The sequence below is a fragment of the Protopterus annectens genome, chromosome 1.part2, assembly GCF_019279795.1.
Source record: "Protopterus annectens isolate FY-2018-M chromosome 1.part2, PAN1.0, whole genome shotgun sequence".
NCBI classification, from domain to species: Eukaryota; Metazoa; Chordata; order Ceratodontiformes; family Protopteridae; genus Protopterus; species Protopterus annectens.
The window spans coordinates 702,398,561-702,417,071 of record NC_056727.1 but is presented as its reverse complement, the minus strand read 5'-3'; the positions used below and the strand labels follow the sequence as shown (position 1 = coordinate 702,417,071).

Here is an 18,511-nt window from a genome sequence, read left to right as displayed (position 1 = left end):
TCCTGGATCTGTCAATTCTCAACACCTTCCTGGTGGTCCCAAAGTTCAAAATGCTTACACTGCAACAGCTTCTTCCTATGCTAGTCAAGGACGCCTGGCTAGTCACCCTAGACTTAAAAGAAGCATATTTGCGCATTCTCATAACGGAATCTTGCAGGAAATGTCTACGTTTCAGGGCAGGCTCTGTGCACTATCAGTTCTCTGCACTTCCCTTTGGCTGATCTACTGTGCCCAGGGTATTCACAAAGTGCCTGGCTTCAGCATTTGCATACTGCAGGCAGAGAAATATTCAAATTTACCCATACTTGGACGATTGCCTGATTTCAGGCGGACAGTCAGGAATTGCTACTTCAGCACCTGGCATTTGTAAAGAGACTTCTAACTTCTCTGGGGTACACCATCAATAAAAAGAAATCACAACTGGTGCCCAGCCAAAAGATTGTATTCCTGGGAGCAAGCTTGAACACAACTTCCCAGATGGCATTCCTCACTCCAGAAAAGCAGGTTTATTTGACAGACTACTTGAAACTAATGGCCACCAAAACTTAGCTATCTGCAAGAAAAATACTGCAAGCCCTAGGGTTCATGGCCTCATGCATTCTACTAATTCCATATGCAAGATTGCATATGAGGAAACTTCAATGGTACTTAAAATAGTCTCTGGTGTCAACATTTTCAGGACCTGGAAATACTGGTTCCTATCATCCTTGTCTAAGGGCAGAGTTCTTTTGGTGGTTAGAAGCATGCAACCACAACAAGGGACTTCCTTTCACTCAACCCCTCGCCTCCCAATCCCTGACAACAAACGCATCAGACTATGCATGGGGGACTCGCATGGCAGGCAAATGCATTCAAGGCAAATGGAGCCCAGGACAAATTCACCTGCATATCAATCAAAAAGAAATGTTAGCTGTACAGAATGCTCTGACAGCCTTCAAATAACTTAGCCTTCCAGGAGAACTCTTGATAAAGACAGACAACACCACAGTTATGTGGTACATAAACAAGCAAGGGGGAACTCATTCCTACCCACTCTGCGGGTTAGCCATGGCCCTGTGGAACACAGCCTTGAACAAACAAGTGAGCCTGCAAGCTCAGTTCCTGCCAGGCAAACAAAATTCACTGGCAGACGACTTAAGAAGAAATCTACTGAGTGGCAACTGGAACCCAACTCCTTCAAACTTCTAATCCACAGGTGGGGGGACACCAGAGGTGGACCTCTTTGCCTCCCCCAAAACCATTAATTGAGCAAATTTTGCATCAGAAATCCTCAGCCAAGTGTGGAAAGTGGATAACCTATCCTTTACATGGGAAAACCTCTCAATTTATGCCTTTCCTCCTCTCAAAAGTACTACTCATAATCAAAGAGGACAGAAAAAGGACAATCCTTATTGCAACAGACTGGCCACGCCAGCACTGGTACCCACTCTTACGCAGTCTGACAGCAGTGCCACCCTGGCACCTACATCAGATGCCATCCCTTCCGTCCCAGCAAGAGGGACAGATTTTGCATCCTCAGCTGCAAACCCTGAACCTTGCAGACTGGCTTATCCCCTGAATACACCACCAGCAACCCTCAGCAAACAGGTGCTGGACGTCATCTTTGAGGCCAGAAGGCCTAGTACTAGGAAGTCCTATTCAGAAAAGTAGAAAAGATACTGTTCTTGGAGCCATTCTCAAGGAAAGGACACAGCCGTGCCCACCTTACCTCAAATCCTAGATTACCTAGCAGAGCTGGTCCACAAAGGCCTATCCTTTTCATCAATTAAGATTCATGCCTCTGCCACCTCTCTTTTCTCACCCTCTCATCAAACAGTTCCTGAGAGGAGCTAACAATTTAAGGTCCCCGAGGAGAGCTCCCACCCCTGCCTGGGACCTTCACTTTGTACTAGAGAAGCTCATGCTTCCCCCTTTTGAGCCTGCTGCTGCAGCAGAGTTAAAAGTCTTCCCTTAGAAAACAGCCTTACTTCTAGCCATCACTTCAGCAAGAAGAGTGTCTGAGTTACAGGCACCAATGGCTGTGGATCACTTCATTATTTTCCATGCTGACAGGGTTTCCCTCAGAACTAACCCATAATTTATGCCCAAGGTGGTATCCAGTGTGGCTTTAAACCAATCCATCCATTTACCAGCCTTTTTCCCAAATCCTCAGAATAAAGGGGAAAGGATCCTGCACTCCTTGGACATGCACAGACAGCTCAGATTCTACCTTGACAGGACTAAACTTTTCAGAAAATCTGACCAGCTGCTAGTCAGCTTTGCTACAGGGGCAGTGGGCAAGGCCATTTCAACGCAAACCATTTGCAAATGGATAGCACACTTCATCCATTTCTGCTACAAACACCATGGAAAACCTACCCCACAGGGTATCAGAACTCATTCCACTAGGGCTACCTCAACCTCTACAGCATTTCTCAGGGGAGGCCCTACCAAGGACATCCTGGAAGCTGCAACCTGGAGTTCTGTGCACACCTTCACCAAGCATTACCACTTACCTATCTTTTCTAAATCCAGAGCCGGATTTGCCACAGCAGTCTTACGGGTCTATATATTATAACTGCAAAACCTCACTTACGCGAATACGGAAATGTCGACACATATTTAGCGAACTGCGAAAACATCGAACGTCCTGAACCAAGAAATTCAAAATGTCGAATCGTCATAGTTGGCCAACCTCACAGCCCACTATGTACTACCTACCCAAACAAAATAAATAATCCACATATATACACTTAACAAAACCCTACTTCTAATCCTAAAGTAAAGCTTGCATATATTACTATGTATGCATTTACCTTAACCCGCACCCTAACCCTAAGGTCCATAACTATTGCACACTTACCTTAAGGAGCTATACCGGAGAAGGGCCAACTAAATATGCTAAATATGTGTCGACGTTTACGTATTCGCGTAAGTGGAGTTTTGCGATTGTAATAGGGAACCCAGTCTTACAAGGCCTGCTAGCCAGCCTTAATACTTATTGACTGCCTCCACCCTTCCTCAGCTTTGGGAATCAACTCAAGTGTGATGACTGCAACAGTGAAACATGAAGAACATAGTACAGTTGTGTACACTTGCCATAAATATAGATGTTAGAGTGTATTCACTGTTGCAGTCCTGGATACCCTCCCTCCAGCCCCCTTACTTTTCTATACTTTCTACCTATCCTCTTTTTGGGCATGTCTTATGGCAATGATATTTACTTTTTACTGGAGGTGTTCCACACCATGTAATTGCTTCCTATTTTGGGGGCTCCTGACATCTAGGACAAGAAAAACTTATGTAATTACGTCGGCGGCATGTTTTATACCTCTGACAACCTGACGTCATGGAAGAGACAATAGCATCTGAATGCAAAAATCCCAAGACTCTGGTATTCGGGCCGACTGAGGGCTACTTGCAGGCAGATAACCCAAGTGTGATGACTGCAACAGTGAATACACTCGAAAATCTGCATTTATGGTAAGTGTACACAACTGTACTTTCTAAATATAATGCAAATAACAAAGGGGAAACAGGACACCCCACTCTAGTTACACTGCTCAAATGGAAATTATCAGAGAGGAACTCACAAACTTTAATTTTCACTTCCGATCCCTCATATGTCCTCCTAATCAACCTTATTTTATCAGAGAATCCAAATGCTTCCATTGCCTTGCTTATAAACCTCTAGTTTATTCTCTCAAATGCTTTTTCTGTATCAAGACTTATCAACATCTTGGCATTTTCTTACATTCTGCTTCCCTCTGGATCATCAGTGTTTTGTTAAAGTTGTCAGATATTTGCCTCCCCTCCACAAAATCACTTTGATTCATATCTGTCAGTTTTTGCATCACTTTTGACATTCTTTTAGCCATTATAGACATAAACACTTAATAATCATGGTATATTATTGAAATGGGCCTGTATGGAGCTGGATCTGATGGGTCTTTACCCTCTTTAGGTATTACGGCCACCACTGCCTTCTTCCAGGATGTTGGTGCTTCCTCTCTTTTTAAAATACTGTTCAACAAAACCTTCCAGATCTTTTTCAGTTTTTTCCCTCCTAGTTTCCAATCTTCCAAAGGAATACCATATTTTCTTGTGGACTTTCCTGTGGATTGGTTATCCATCACAATTTGTATTTCCTCCTATCCTGTTTGTAATTGACTGTCATCTACCTCTAATCTTGGCATATTTAATTCTTCCATAAACATTTCTATTTGTACCTTTTCTTGATTTCCATTTCTCTGTTTTATACAAACTTTCATAACATTTTTAAAATATTTCTAGTACCTCTACATAATCTCTTGTTATCTTCCTTGTTATAGGCTCTCTAAGCTTGGTGACAACCCTTTCTACTTTCTGCTGCCCAAGTCATTGTGCTAAAAGTTTTGTGCTTTGGAGTTATCAAAAAACGGTTGCTTAACAGCAGTCTTTCTAAACTCATGCATATTATTAAGGTAATCTCTTAATTTCTATTTAGCATTTGGCAATTGCACCTTTTCTTGTTCTGAGATTCCCACTATTCCACAATACTTGAACCTTTGTCAGTCCCTCTAAATAATTTTTGTTACTTAACTATATCTCTCTCTGTTTTACTTCCACCCTATTTTAAAATTTTACTTTAATTTTATCCCACTCCCTAGCTGTATTTTCAGAAGAAATTTATATATTTTGTAATAACTCCCAAGTAATTTCCACTACCCATTCTTTAAATTCCTCTCTTTTCAACAGGTAGGTGGGAAGTGCCAATGTCTCATTTTTATTTCATTACCTTGTATTTTTATTTTGGTTGTTAATGGCGCATGATCTGAAATAGTTATTGGATTCGAATCAAAACTGTAAATTAAATGCACATGTTCCTGTGAAATATATGTTCTGTTTAGTCTAGACCAGTGTTTTGTATCTTAGGGAATAATAGTAAACTCACTCTGAACTCCTGCTGCTGAATTCACATCTTCCACGCCAAACATTTTCATAACTTTCTTGAAAAATCTAGACTCCTTTGATATATTTTTCTTTTTGGGCCTCCCAGAGGCATCTTCACTGCTGCCAGTCATATTCCAGTCCCCACTTATAAGTAATATTCCCTGCTGAAAGCTGATTATTTCTCCCAGAATTTTCTTAAGGTCTTTATAGCATGTTCTGTTGTAAAGCATTTTTGCATAGGATGCGGTCAGGAGTGTTTTAAATGTGAGATGGGGAGTCTTAACAGTGATTGCAGTATATGATAACGATGTTGAAGAAAGTGCTTTTTCATAGTTGTAATGTACCCAAGCTTTACATTGCAACAAGATAGAAAAGACTGGAAAGAAGCAAATAAAAGTTAATGTAATGCTGTGTTATTGGGCTCCTGGGATGAGGGTTGTAAAAGCATATTAATCACATTATATGTAGAAAGGGATGCAAAAACATATTACTCACATTATATGTAGAATTAATAGAATAATTTCCTCTGTTTTTATGGGGGTGCAACAATGTGGTCACATTAGCCGTGTATTTCTGCCTGGATTCATCTGTTGTTTTAAAGGCAGACGCATGAGTATTTCTATAAAATGTAGATCTGAAATTGTTTTCATTTGCTCTTCAACCTGTGGGACATGGATCCGGGGCAGATCTGACTTGGCTACATTTTCCAGCATCAGCTCCAAGCTCCTCCTCAGCTGAGCCATCGGCGAAATCTCACCCGGCTCCTAGCTCGAGTTCCCCCCGGCTTCATTCACCTTACTTGTCCCTGGAGCCAGACGTGTCTTGGAGCTGTTCTCCAGTGTTGGCTTCACCCAACCACCTGTCTAGGCCAGTGTCGGTGGCGTCATCCGCAAGATCCATCCACAGTCTCTCCGAAGCTGAGGTGGAGATTCACCCACACGCAGATACAGGTGGGAGTCTTGCCTGTCCCCTACCCCTCCGGGGCTGGGGGGCATGCAGTCCTCCTTCATCCCAATCACTCCTTCTCCGATCTGACCCCCAATTTTGGAGTCTTTGGGTCCTAGGACCCTCTGTGTCGAGGGGTCGGCACTGATGGTACCTCAACACTGGCCATTGCCCTGAGCAGGTGGGCTCCGAGCTCTGAGCCATAGCCTCAGCTTCAGATCCAATGGGGTAGTATTGACAATGAGTTTTTCGGAGCCAGACCTTCCACTCAGAGTCTCGGCACCTGCAGATTTAGCTCAGGCTCCCCTGTTGACTCTGAGGATTACAGACCTGATCATGGTCCCAGCTCCAGGAGTTCATTCTTCTGCTTTCTACATGTTCCATCGAGACTCTTGATGCTGTCATCCTCTTGAGTCCATCCTGGCTCCGTCTGTGTCTGGCCCGGATTCTGCCATCTTGCCACTCAGGGCCAGCCTGCTGCCTCTTCGCCCCAGGGAGCTCCCCCACAGGAGCCATCTGACGTTTTCAAATCTTCCCCAGAGACCCCCCCCCCGAGGAGTTTCCTTAAAAACATATGTTTAAAAGGAGGCACTTAGACTGCCTGCTGGAGTCTCTCACGGAGGATACCAACTTGGGGGAGGGTTCCACCTGGTCACCCCCCCCACCAATGATTTCTCTTTTGGAGACATCATGGAGATCCTTCATCAGCGTGGGGGGGTGGTTTGCCCAAAAACCCTGCTAATTGCTTGAAGGGTTATAACTGTGATATAAGGGAAAAAATGCAATAATGGTAGATTTGTGGCAGTAAGGTGTTGTTGGCAGGGAAGAAGATTACACTGGCGTGTGTTTGTATTCTCCCTAAAACTGCTATTATGGAGCTTAAGAAAATTTTGGTAGGGAATATTATTTGAGTGGGACTGAAACCTGGTTTGCAGTAGTCGGAATTTTTCAAGGGGATGTGGAATGGAAAATATAACAAGAGGGTTGTTTTTCTGAAGAAACATATGAGAATATTTGGTATGGAATATGTGAATCCAGTACTAGGAACTCTGACAGGAACTCAGAATTTATGTATTATTCCTTAAAGTGCAATAACTGTGAAAGGCTGGATTTGTGTCATATTTCACAGGAGTGTGTGTATCTAATTGAATGTTCTGACGCACATCCGGTAACTATTTTAGGTAATGCACCAATACCAAGCTAAGCTGCAGGGTAGTTGAGTAAAAATGTGACAATGGTTTTTTCCTACTTGTTAAAAGAGAGGAATTTAAGAAATGGGTAGTAGAAATGATTCCACAGCAATTACAGAATATAGACATTTCTTCAGAAGAGATAGTGAGAGTGATAAAAGGGAATGAAGTTTAAAACCCATAGAAATAAGAGAAAAAGAGAGAGGAGAAAGAGGTAATAGGAATTATTTAGAGGGGTTGACAAGGTTAAATTTATTGTAGAATAAAGGGAATCTAGCAAGAGGAACAACTGCAGATTACTAAAAAGAAAATAAGGAAGTATTTAGATAATGTGTATGGGTTTAGAAAGGTTGTTGTTAAGCAACAAATTTTCTATAACTCTGGAGCACAAGAACGTTTAGCACAACAACTTAAAGAACAGAAAATAGAAAGGGTTGTTACCATACCTATGGAGTTTATGACAAGAAAAAGTAACCAAAGATCCTATGGAAGTATTGGGGATATTTCAGAAATATTATGAAAATTTGTTTAAAGCAGAAGAATGTAATAACCAAGAAAAGGCACAAACAGGACTATTCATGGAAGACTTGATTATTCCAAGGTTAAAAGAAGACTAGGCTCAACAGTTAATAGCTAAGCTAGGAAGAGATGAGGTAAAATGGGAATGTATAATCAATTAATATGGAGGCCTCCAGAAGCAGATGATATTCCTGCGAAAGTTTTGAAATGTGAAATTAGGAAGGAAAAAGAGATAAAGATTTGGAAGGCTTTGTTTGACAGTATTTTTTTCTTGGGGGGGGGGGGTGGTACCAGCATCTTGGAAAAAAGCTGCAGTGATTACATTATCCAAAGTGTGTAAAGACCACTTCAGACCCAGATTTTTATAGACCCATTTCAGTTGTAAGCCACAGTTATGAAGCATTTATTTCTATACTAAGAAAATGGCAAAGATGTTTCCAAAATTGATAGATATGGATATCTGTGGTTTTCTGGAGGACTGACAAACATTTGTCAAAATTAATAGAACAGTGATAATCCAGAAGGAAGCAGAATATAAGAAAACACCACTGTTGTTGGTGGGTCTTGATGCTGAGAAAATATTTAATAATGTCAGTTGGTGATTTTATGAGTAGGAAAACAAGTTTGTGTTCCCTGATGGAAGAATAGAGTTAATTATGAGGACAAGTGAACGGTTGGAAGCAAAAAGTATGGTGGGATGGTTACCCTCTCTCAAAAGCTTTGTCTGAACAAAGAAACGAGGCAGGGGTGTCCTATTTCCTCTTTGTTATTTATTTTATATTTAGAGCCACTGTCACAGAAGTAAATGTCTTGCAAATGCAAAAATATAACTGGTATGATACTAATGAAATGAGTTTGTAAGCCATTTGGGTGTTGTGAAACATTGTGAGACAATTTCAGATCTTTTTGGTATATAACATTAATGAAGATAAAACAGTGGCTGCATCAATAAACTGTGTTACCACATATTTGGTTCAGCAATACCAATATTTATGGGAACATGATAAAATGATACTGTTATGGCAACTAAAGATATATGGGAAGAGACTAAATGAAAAGTAATATGAACATTGAGAAACTAAAGCTCTTTTTTATGAGTATGGATGGTAAGATGCAAGAGTGAAAATGTTTAGTCATTTTACTTTTGTGTACAAGTCAGGCATATTTTTATCAACCAGAGAAGTATTTGTGGATGATAATAAATAGTGGAAATAATTCATTTGGGAGATGAAGACAGCAAGAGTTAGGTGGGATACGTTAATGCTTTGCATAAAACAAAGTGCTTTGGGGTTAACTGATTTGAAGGAATACTTTACAGCCTTATAGTTAAGATTCATGTATGTAACATAAGCAAAAGGTTATAAGTCAGGGTGAAAAAGGATGATGATGATAATGATGATGTTGATGTTCTGGGGGAGGGGGTAAGGAGAAGGTAGGATTTTGAATGTGGGTCCTTTAAGAAAATAACCATATAGAACATTATATTCATAAAGTAGCAAAAAGTATTCTAAGAAGTAAGCCAACATGGGAATGGAGAAAGGAGATTTTACCAGTTGGGGTAACGACAAGAAAGGTCTAGAATTTACTGGAGAAAATTAGCAAAGGATTGAAGAAATTGAAAGCAAGTAGAGAGAGAAAGGTAATAGGGTGGGATAAGGCCAAGCAGAAGGTTGGAGACTGCCTTACTTACCAGAGACTTGAGAACAAGGTATAGGCAAAGAAAAAAGGATAGAGGAGGGCTAGGTGAAAGATCAGCTATAATAGTTTTTAATTGAGTCTAGAACAGAAGTTGCCTTAAAAAAAGGATAATTAATAGCATATATAATTAATTGCTTGGTAACTACAAACATCCATCAGATGAGGATAGAAAAGACTGGAAAGAGGGATTTTAAAGGCAGTTTACAAAGGAAAATTGGAGGACATTTGTATAGTACCCAGGTGTGCAACAAAGTCCAGAATGTTTTGAATTTGGGCTTGGAAGTATTTGCATAATTATTTTTATGCCCAAGCAGACTTCAGAGATTTTTTTCCTTAGGCAAACAGCAAATGCTGCAGGTTTGAGGGGGAGAAAATGAGATTACAGCCTGCTGGTAACATGTTTTTTTGGGGAATGTAACGAATTATAGGATTTCAAAATCTCCCTACAAAGTGCTTTGTCAGAAATTTTGGTGGTGTGGGGGAATCTTAAGTAAGGAAGAGATTCTTTTGAGCTGGGACATAAGATCTGAATTGCCTAGACATAGTAAGGCATTACTAAAGTTTTCAATGCTTTTGCTTGCAGAAAAGTAATTAGTAAATACCAGAAATCAAAATCTAGACCAAGTATTATTGAAGTATTAAATACTGTAAAGGAGATAAAATATCTATAGTTGGGAGCTTTAGAAAAAGGAATGAGCCACTTACATAGAATTACATGGAATTTGTGGGAACAGAACATGAAGAATAATGTTCAAGAGAAGGAGTGAGGTTTAAGGGAAGGAAGGAGTTGAGCAATGCATGCAGTGTTAGCGTGGGTAATTGTTGAAAATAAATGTGTACTGTGAAAATAATGATAAATGTTAATGTGATTTGTTTTCTTTTTAGTTAATGTATGTGTATCTCTGTAATTGTTCATAATGTGATTTAATAAAGATACTTAAAAATACTAAATCTATGGGAAAGTGGAGTTCATGCAGTGAAAAAGAGGATGGTGGATTGTGACTAATAAACCTCATTGTATTTAACATTATTACATATTTACTGGAATTTGCCAGAACTACCTTTAAAGAACATTCAGTGGTTAATGGTGTACTTACTATGTGAAAAATCAGGATTTCTGGACCACTATACAGAATGCTTAAAGAATATCACAATAAGCCAGTCATGTGGAATACTGATATACTTAATATTTCAAGACCTAGAAAATATGTTCTTTTGATATCATGAACAAGTTTTACTATGTTAGACCATGGTTAGATCTTCAAACATAAAAGCCGTTAAACAGAAACAAAAACAATTCCATAATGTTATGAATTTAAAGACTTTTTGTGGAGCATCATGTTGTTAAAAGTACCTGTCAAAGCACAACCGATGTATAAGCAAAATAAAGATTGTTGTTTTTGGTCTTGTAGAAGAAGCTATTGTCCTTGCTTTATTAGATTGGAAGAGTACAAGATGTGTCATATATGCCTATAGTAAGTAAAATGTATCCTAGCATAAATGTAACAATATTGTAGATAAACTTAGGATGACTTGGGTAATTTGGAAGAGTAGGTGTCATACTTTACTATATACTAACTTGTGGGATGTCAATTTGATTCTGTGTAGTTTGTAAAAGTGGTTGTGGCGCAAAAGCTGAGGTGGTTATGTTATGTCTCAATTTTCTTTGATTGTTTATATTTTTTTCATTTATTCATTGTGTGATGTTGGACATTTGGAAACTGCACATTCTTTGTATATATTTGTTGCTGTTTATAAACAAATAAAGACCCCCTACTCTTTTAAAAATGATGCTATATCATTTCAATCACATTTATTACACTGTTAAGGAGTGTTTCAGTCATCTTTGTACATCATAACCTGGTGGAAGACGGAACTGTTTAGTAGCAGTGGCCAGTTAAAGCATTTCTGTAAAATTGGGTGTGGGTCTGCGTCTTCCCTTTCGTTTCTTGTGATTTGAACTGTCCTCCTTTCAGACTGACTTATTCATCTGTGAAAACAGTCTTTTAGGAGATGCTGTCCTTGGATGCCATCACCTTTACAAGATCTTAATTATTTATGCTGTTCTCTCCAGGAAGCAATTTTTGTTCTTTTGTAAGTATTGTTTGTTCCTTATGACTAAGATTTTGTCCTGAAAGTAGATCCTAGGTTGTCCTTAATCTTATCTATTCATCTGTGTGTTTTATTTTCTGGAGACGGCATTAAAGCATATGGAGTGCCCTTTCTAAATGGTATGTGTGACAACAAATTGGGTTTTACCTGAAGAAGTTGTAAGAGTTCATGAAAACAGGCCACTCGCTCATATTTTGCATAAGAAGAGGGGACTTGCACTGGCTAAACATACCCTAAACAAATGGATTGCTAAGTTTTTTTTTTTACCATTAGGCAACTAACTGGCCATTGGAAAACACTGCTGTTAGACAATACTTCAACAGAAATATTACTCATTCATGCGCTTGCTTCAAACATGTACCCATTTCAAAACATATATGCCCTAGCTCCCTGAATGTATGGAACAGTTTCACCAAACATTGTAGCTTGGTCTATCGTTCCAGGAATCTGGCCTGTTTTCGCATCTATGTCCTTTTCAAGAAGGCCTTTCCTCTGCTCCAGACTGTCATGAATGTTTAAATGTTAGTGCTTGGTAGTCTTCCCAACTGCTAACTATTGTATGTAAGGTCTCTGAAATTGGATATAACAATATGTGTCTTCAGGTCTGTTCTTTCTTCTACAGTGTTTGCTTATTACCTGTTCACTTTCTTATTACTTTCTTGGCATTTCTGTTACTTGGGAATGGATGCAGTTTCCTTGTAAGTTGGGCTGCTTTATAGATTATATGTCTTTATGTAAGTGTTATCCATCTTGTATGTTGGCTTACATCTTTGATGTAGGTAGAAAGGAATATCAATGACTAAGTGTACCCTTCTTACCTGGTGCATAACATTGTTATGTGCACTGGTTAGAACCACACTTATTTCCAAGCATGGGAGTAAGATTCAAAATTTGTCTGAGCCAAGGATACAAAAAGAGGAAATGTCAACAGTTGGTGACTGCAGAAGGTCTCTTCACAGCCTAACTGAGGTATAGTCAATTTAGTACATATCTGTTATTTCACCTGGCAATTAACTCAATTCTGCAGTGCTATTCTGAACATCTCTTATCATTCTCTACATAACTATCACATTTTATTATCTTTCATTCTACATTTTATGAGCTGTAATGTGTTAAGTCATTGGACTCAAGGCATCACTACCTTAGGAAATGTCTCTCATTGCTTGATGCCATCTACCCATACTGACTTATAGTAACATGGATAAATCACTGTATTCTGATGGCTATTTTAACAGAAACTTAACTTCTGTACCATGGTTGACTGCATGTTACTATTCTGTGAGATAATGTTAGCCTTCTTTAACTTTGTCATTTTTTTGCCATTTATAAATTTAGCAACTATTCTGTATAAATATTGAATCACTTTGTTCCTTATTGACAGTGATTTGTCTTATGATTGCCACAGGTTAAGATTACAGCGTCAACAGGAAGAACGCAAGGTGGCTGGAGACCTCAGGAAAAGTCAATGTGCATGTCTTGAGCTAGATAAGCAGAAGGTAAGAATTTGTCAAGAAGAATAACTTATTTACATTTCTACAGTGTAACAAATTCTTGCCTCTCTAGAAAGGAATTGTAATGGATGCGATTGACTCTCTACTCTGGGCCAGTAATCAAAGAGCCTCAGTCCTTACCACTGACACCAGTGAGAGACGGTCACTAAAAACAGGAATAGATTTACACAGTATTTTAAAGATGCAGCGCTCTGCATCAAACACAGTTTCCCTCTAGAGCACACAGGGAATATGCTGCAGATCTGGGAGTGGACTCTGTTCCTCCAGATCCCAAACAAGACTCACCTTAGAGCACTGTGTCCTAGTTCCAAGTAGCTGACACACCCACACCTACGTATTTGATTTTCTCTCTCTCTCTCTCTCTCACACACACACACACACACACACACACACACACACACACACACACACACACACACACACACACCTCCTCTGCCCAGACAATATGCCACCACTAGTCAACCACACTAAAGCTCTTACAAGGGTAAACAATTATACTGAGTAAAATCAATACTAATATAAATGGTAGAGTGTAACCAATGCAGCAAGGCTTTTTGGAGTGGCCAAGGTGTCAGTAAAATAAGCTCAGGTACTCTTAAGATGTTAAAAGTATTGTCTAAAAGACCAGCCACAATGAAAGATATAAAAATATTTAATAATAAATAATAAAATAGAAAACATGAGAATACTAAATATCCAAGTACAGTAAACACCAGAGTTTGTCACAAGAGAAATAAAAATAACACAGTTGGACAGATGCAGAAAAACAATACTTAACTAACCTCACTGTATTTCCTGACTGCCTAAAGAATAATTGTTCCTTAGCTAACTTAAGTAATACAGCAAGGCAAGATTAGATGCTGTGATTCTTACTTAAACAAGGTAAGGAGCTTTAAACTTACTGAACTAAACTAACTGTGGTGACTGTCATAGATCTTTTATATCATGTTCCATAGAAAATGAAACAAAAACTGTTGTGCGAGTTCCATTCTCTCAGTGCTGGTTATAGAATGACATCACATTTGATCACCTAACTCTAGTAACACACACACACTCAGAGCTTTGCTAAGATCTGTTGCAGTATCTGAAAGCTATAGAAGAATTTCAAAAACTTGTACTGTTCCCTTCCAGAATTCTTTGTTTAAACATATACATTTATTCAGTTATAATAACACTGTTATCTTTTAGCACAAACATCTGTACAAGTCAGTGTGATAGTCAAATGACGCAAAATTATTTACAAAACTCCAGCTAACCATGCTGGCATATGTCACACATGCACTGCCCTACTGTCCCTGGCACAGATGGCAGTACCTCACATCATCACATCGGATGTTAAGATTTTGAAGATCTGCATCTTCATTACTGTCATCACCACTAATACCAGATATGTATTTTGTTCTTTGGTTGTTCTGTGTACTAACCAGTGTAACAGAGATAACTGCTCAGATAAAAAGGAGCACTTAGCCAACAAAGTTTGGTTTCAGTGAAAACTGTTGCATGCTAAGTCAGGTTTCATAAGGAAAAGGATGACTGGGAGCTGAGGAGCTGACAACTGTCTCCATGTACTAGAAGGCATTGAATAGGCTTCTATGCAACCCACACATTACTCTGTATATACTCCCTAGCAGATTATTTGAATTAGTTTTTTTTATCCTGAGCTTCATTTTAAATCAAGTAAGAATATGTAACTGAACATACAAGTAAATAATCGATATATACCTGACCAGGCATATGCAGAAACTACAGTGACTTCAGAGGTTACTTAAGAAAAGAATGCAAGGCATAACAAACCTGCCTTATGCAGAGCGCCTTAAAGCCCTTTCTCTCTACTCAGTCTCCTATAGATTGCTGAGAGGTGATATGTACCTGGCTTACAAGGTGTCCACAAACCCCACACTTATGAATTATCTACATATTCATAAATCAAACATTACCAGAAATACAAGGTCTTGGAACCTAAATTTTGTCTGTGACTTAAACAGAACTTGATGCAGAAACAGATATGTGTCCCAGAGTCTGCCCCTCCAATGGAACAGGCCTCCCATCCATGTGAAGCTGAGTTAATTTATTACACAGCTTAAGTGCAACCTAGACCAGTGGATGGGGAATAGGAAATTTACACCAGGCCTGGCATCCGTGTCCCTTATGGACAAGAAGTAGCATATACATGCCTGGCTCTCAGTGTTCTCTTTAGATACAGGACATCATTATTCTTTTGGGAAAACTTGGCTAGGCTTAGAAAGATCCACTGGGTCATAAGCCTAGTAACAGTCTATGAATCTATGAATACATTTCTAGATATACTGAAGTTTGAGCACACTGTGCCTTTATATACGACTAGCTAGAAGAACTAGGCAGGTCAAACTATGTACAAATCGTATAGCTTGCTGTGTATAGAATTTGTATTGCCAAAGAGAAAGTAAAGTAGAAAAAGAATAAAATAAAGTATGTAAGTCAAAGTAAAAGCCTCACTTACATAAAGTATTGATTTCATGAGGAAACTGTGATCACTTAAAAAACTGGATAGTGTAAAGTATTAAATCAGGTAGGAGAGATGTAAAAAAACATAAGAATTAGGAACATTTTTGCAGGATTTAATGTACTGTTTATATTACTGAGCAGCTTTCTGTTAAACATAACTTAGCAGAGAAGCCTTTACATGACTTAAAACTTACGCTTTTATTGTAACAACTACTTATGAAGTTCAGCTTTCATATCTTTATACTCCTAAAATACAGCTCACGTATGTATAGTGTATAAGCCATGCACCTCAGCAGCGATGGTGTTTCGTGTATGTAGGCATTCTTTCTTCTTATACCACCAGACTTTACATTGAAGCTTACTCTTTTCCTTTGCCTACATGAGTGTGTACCTTCTTGCAAACGCCTCACCCCTTCCTTGGCTGTATATCATATATCCCAATAACTAATATTTAAAAAGGTCACTAGTGCTGGACATTGTACAAGTTAACCACCCAAAGGTTTACTTTCTCAGTAATAGCTTTCCTAGCAGACTGTTTGAAGGTGTTTCTTTTTAACATTAGACATAGCATAACCATGCAGTGTGTTACCATTATGGATTGTCTATTATTGCAAACTATGAAAAATTTTCTTCTGAATATATTTGAAATGGTTGTTTGGAGGCTCTTTTTTCCCTGTAATGATTTTGTGGAAATAGTATTGTATGGATCATGCAATCCCCAATAAAACCAAGACCCAGTCCTCCAAGGTTATGCGTCCTGTCTGGTGGACCACAGCCATAAACAAACTATACAATAGAAGGAGGAAGCTACTACATGATAGAGCAAAATCCCAAAAAGGGAAGGCGTCTCTGATCAGTATTAGCAAAAAAATACGGGCACTCATAAAATCGTCTAAGGCCAGCTTCGAGAGAAAAATTGTACAGGACACTAAGGATAATCAGAAGGCTTTCTTTAGTTATGTTAGGAACCTGGGTGGGAATTCCCAGATATGCTCAGAATTAGTCCAGAATGACAAAAAATACACCGGACCTACAGACATTGCCAACATCCTAGCTGACAGGTTCAGCGCAAACCTCTCCCCCCCTTCCCCACCAAAAGGGCAAATATCTATCCCAGCAGAGTACTGCCCCCCTGACATCTCAGATGCTCAGGTAAGAGCCGCCCTCTCCAAAGCAAAAAACACAGCATCAGTGGGACCAGACGGTGTCCCGGGCTGCGTCCTACATGAACTCCAAGAAGAACTACACCCATACATAAAACTACTGTTCAATCTCAGCCTTACTACAGGATATGTACCCAAAGAGTGGCGTACAGCAACAGTGGTCCCTCTCCACAAAGGTGGTGCCTCAGCGGATCCTGGAAACTGTCGCCCCATAAGCCTGACTAGCTTGGTCTGCAAAGCTATGGAAAGGATCATCATGGACCTCATAAATAAAGATATTGGGGACCTACAGACACTGGATCCTACCCAGTTTGGCTTTGTTAAGGGCAGATCCTGCCTTTTAAACCTGGTCAATTTCTTTGAAACAGTCACCAAGGCCATTGACGAGGGGAAGGTGGTTCACACAGCCTACCTGGACCTTGCAAACGCCTTCGATACAATACCTCACTCGGGCATTATAGATAAGCTCACCAGCTTAAATATAAACCCCTATGTAACTAGATGGGTTGCCAACTGGCTCAAGGACAGAACCCACATGGTTAGAATTGCTGGAGCCATGTCAGACTCCAAACCAGTTACAAGTGGCGTCCCACAAGGCTCAGTCCTGGGACCTCTCTTGTTCGGTATATATTGCTCGGAGGTACAGGCTAACACGGAAGGACTGTGGCTGACCAAGTTCTCAGATGACTGCAAACTGGGCGCCATAATCGACTCTCCAGCCGACACAAGCATCCTACAAAAGGGCCTCATAGAAACAGACAACTGGTGCCAGAGCCATGGCCTCAAGCTAAACGCCAAAAAGTGTATAGTCATCCCCTTTGGCAAAAACAAAGTGCCCACAAATTACCACATAGGTGGTAATCCATTAAGTACAGCAGAAGTAATTAGGGACCTGGGGACCCAAGTTGATAGCAGTCTCTCATTTGACAACCACGTGGCCAAAGTGGTTAGAAAAATATTTTATATAGCCCACCTAATCATGAAGGGATTCACATCTAGATCAGAGGAGGTCATCGTGCCTCTTTACTCATCCCTCATCAGGCCCATAATTGAATACAATGCCCCTTTTGGGATGTACCTTACCAGACACCTGCAGCAACTGGAAAGACCCCAAAAGTACCTCACCAAGAGGATCATAGGGCTCAAACAGATGCCATATGCTGCCCGGTTAAAGAAACTCCAGCTCTACTCAGTGGCATACCGCCTGCTCAGAGGCGATCTGTGCCTGACGTATAAAGCCATGTCCAACCCGGAATTAATGGACATGCTGCACCTCAGAAAATCCAAATCCCATCGAGCTACGCGCTCGAGAGACTTGAACCTCAGCACTGAAATAAATAGGACATGCTGGAGGGACAGATTCATAACCCAGAGGCTCCCTTCACTCTGGAATAAAATACCAGTCCAGGTTAGGCAGAGTCCCTCATTGACTCTCTTCAAGAGGAATCTTGATGAGTGGATGGGAGATCATAGGTTTACCCCGGGTATCACTTCTGTGTCACTGTTAGACAGAGGCACAGTATACAAACCTCGAAAAAGGGCATAGCAAAATTCATTTAAAATGGGTGGCGAAAGCCAAACACACACTGGCTAGGCTTATAAATGCCATAGGTATGAACCTATGAACCTAAGAGGCATAAGCCTGACTGACTTGAATGGGTATAAACTTGCTTTCTTCAGAGTTAATAGATATAATTGATCTTGTAGACTAGGAGATCCTGTTCAAGTTTTTTTGTATAGTGTTAGGTTGTGTTACATATCTTTAATATACTAACATCATATTAGAAATACTGCCTCCATTTCTGTTTGTTTTTAATTTGTAAAGCCTGTGTTGTGGCTGAAAAAGGATCAAATGACCTGTTTACTTACTCAATTAATAGAAAAATAAACTTATGCACAGCTATTTTAGAGTAGCAGTGAATCAATTTTTATTTCCTTAATCAGAAAATATTGATCCTTGATGTCCTTCAAGGATGCA

At 39.7% G+C, this 18,511-nt stretch overlaps 1 protein-coding gene across 1 annotated transcript in view; it reads left to right on the top strand.

Moving 5' to 3' along the window:
* Window positions 1-18,511, top strand: part of LOC122792406 (G patch domain-containing protein 11-like) — a 339,605-nt gene that overhangs the window by 116,438 nt on the left and 204,656 nt on the right. The window contains exon 5 of the mRNA XM_044060194.1: window positions 12,781-12,871. Within this exon, the coding sequence (XP_043916129.1) occupies window positions 12,781-12,871 (91 nt within the window). The remainder of the gene's footprint in view (window positions 1-12,780; window positions 12,872-18,511) is intronic.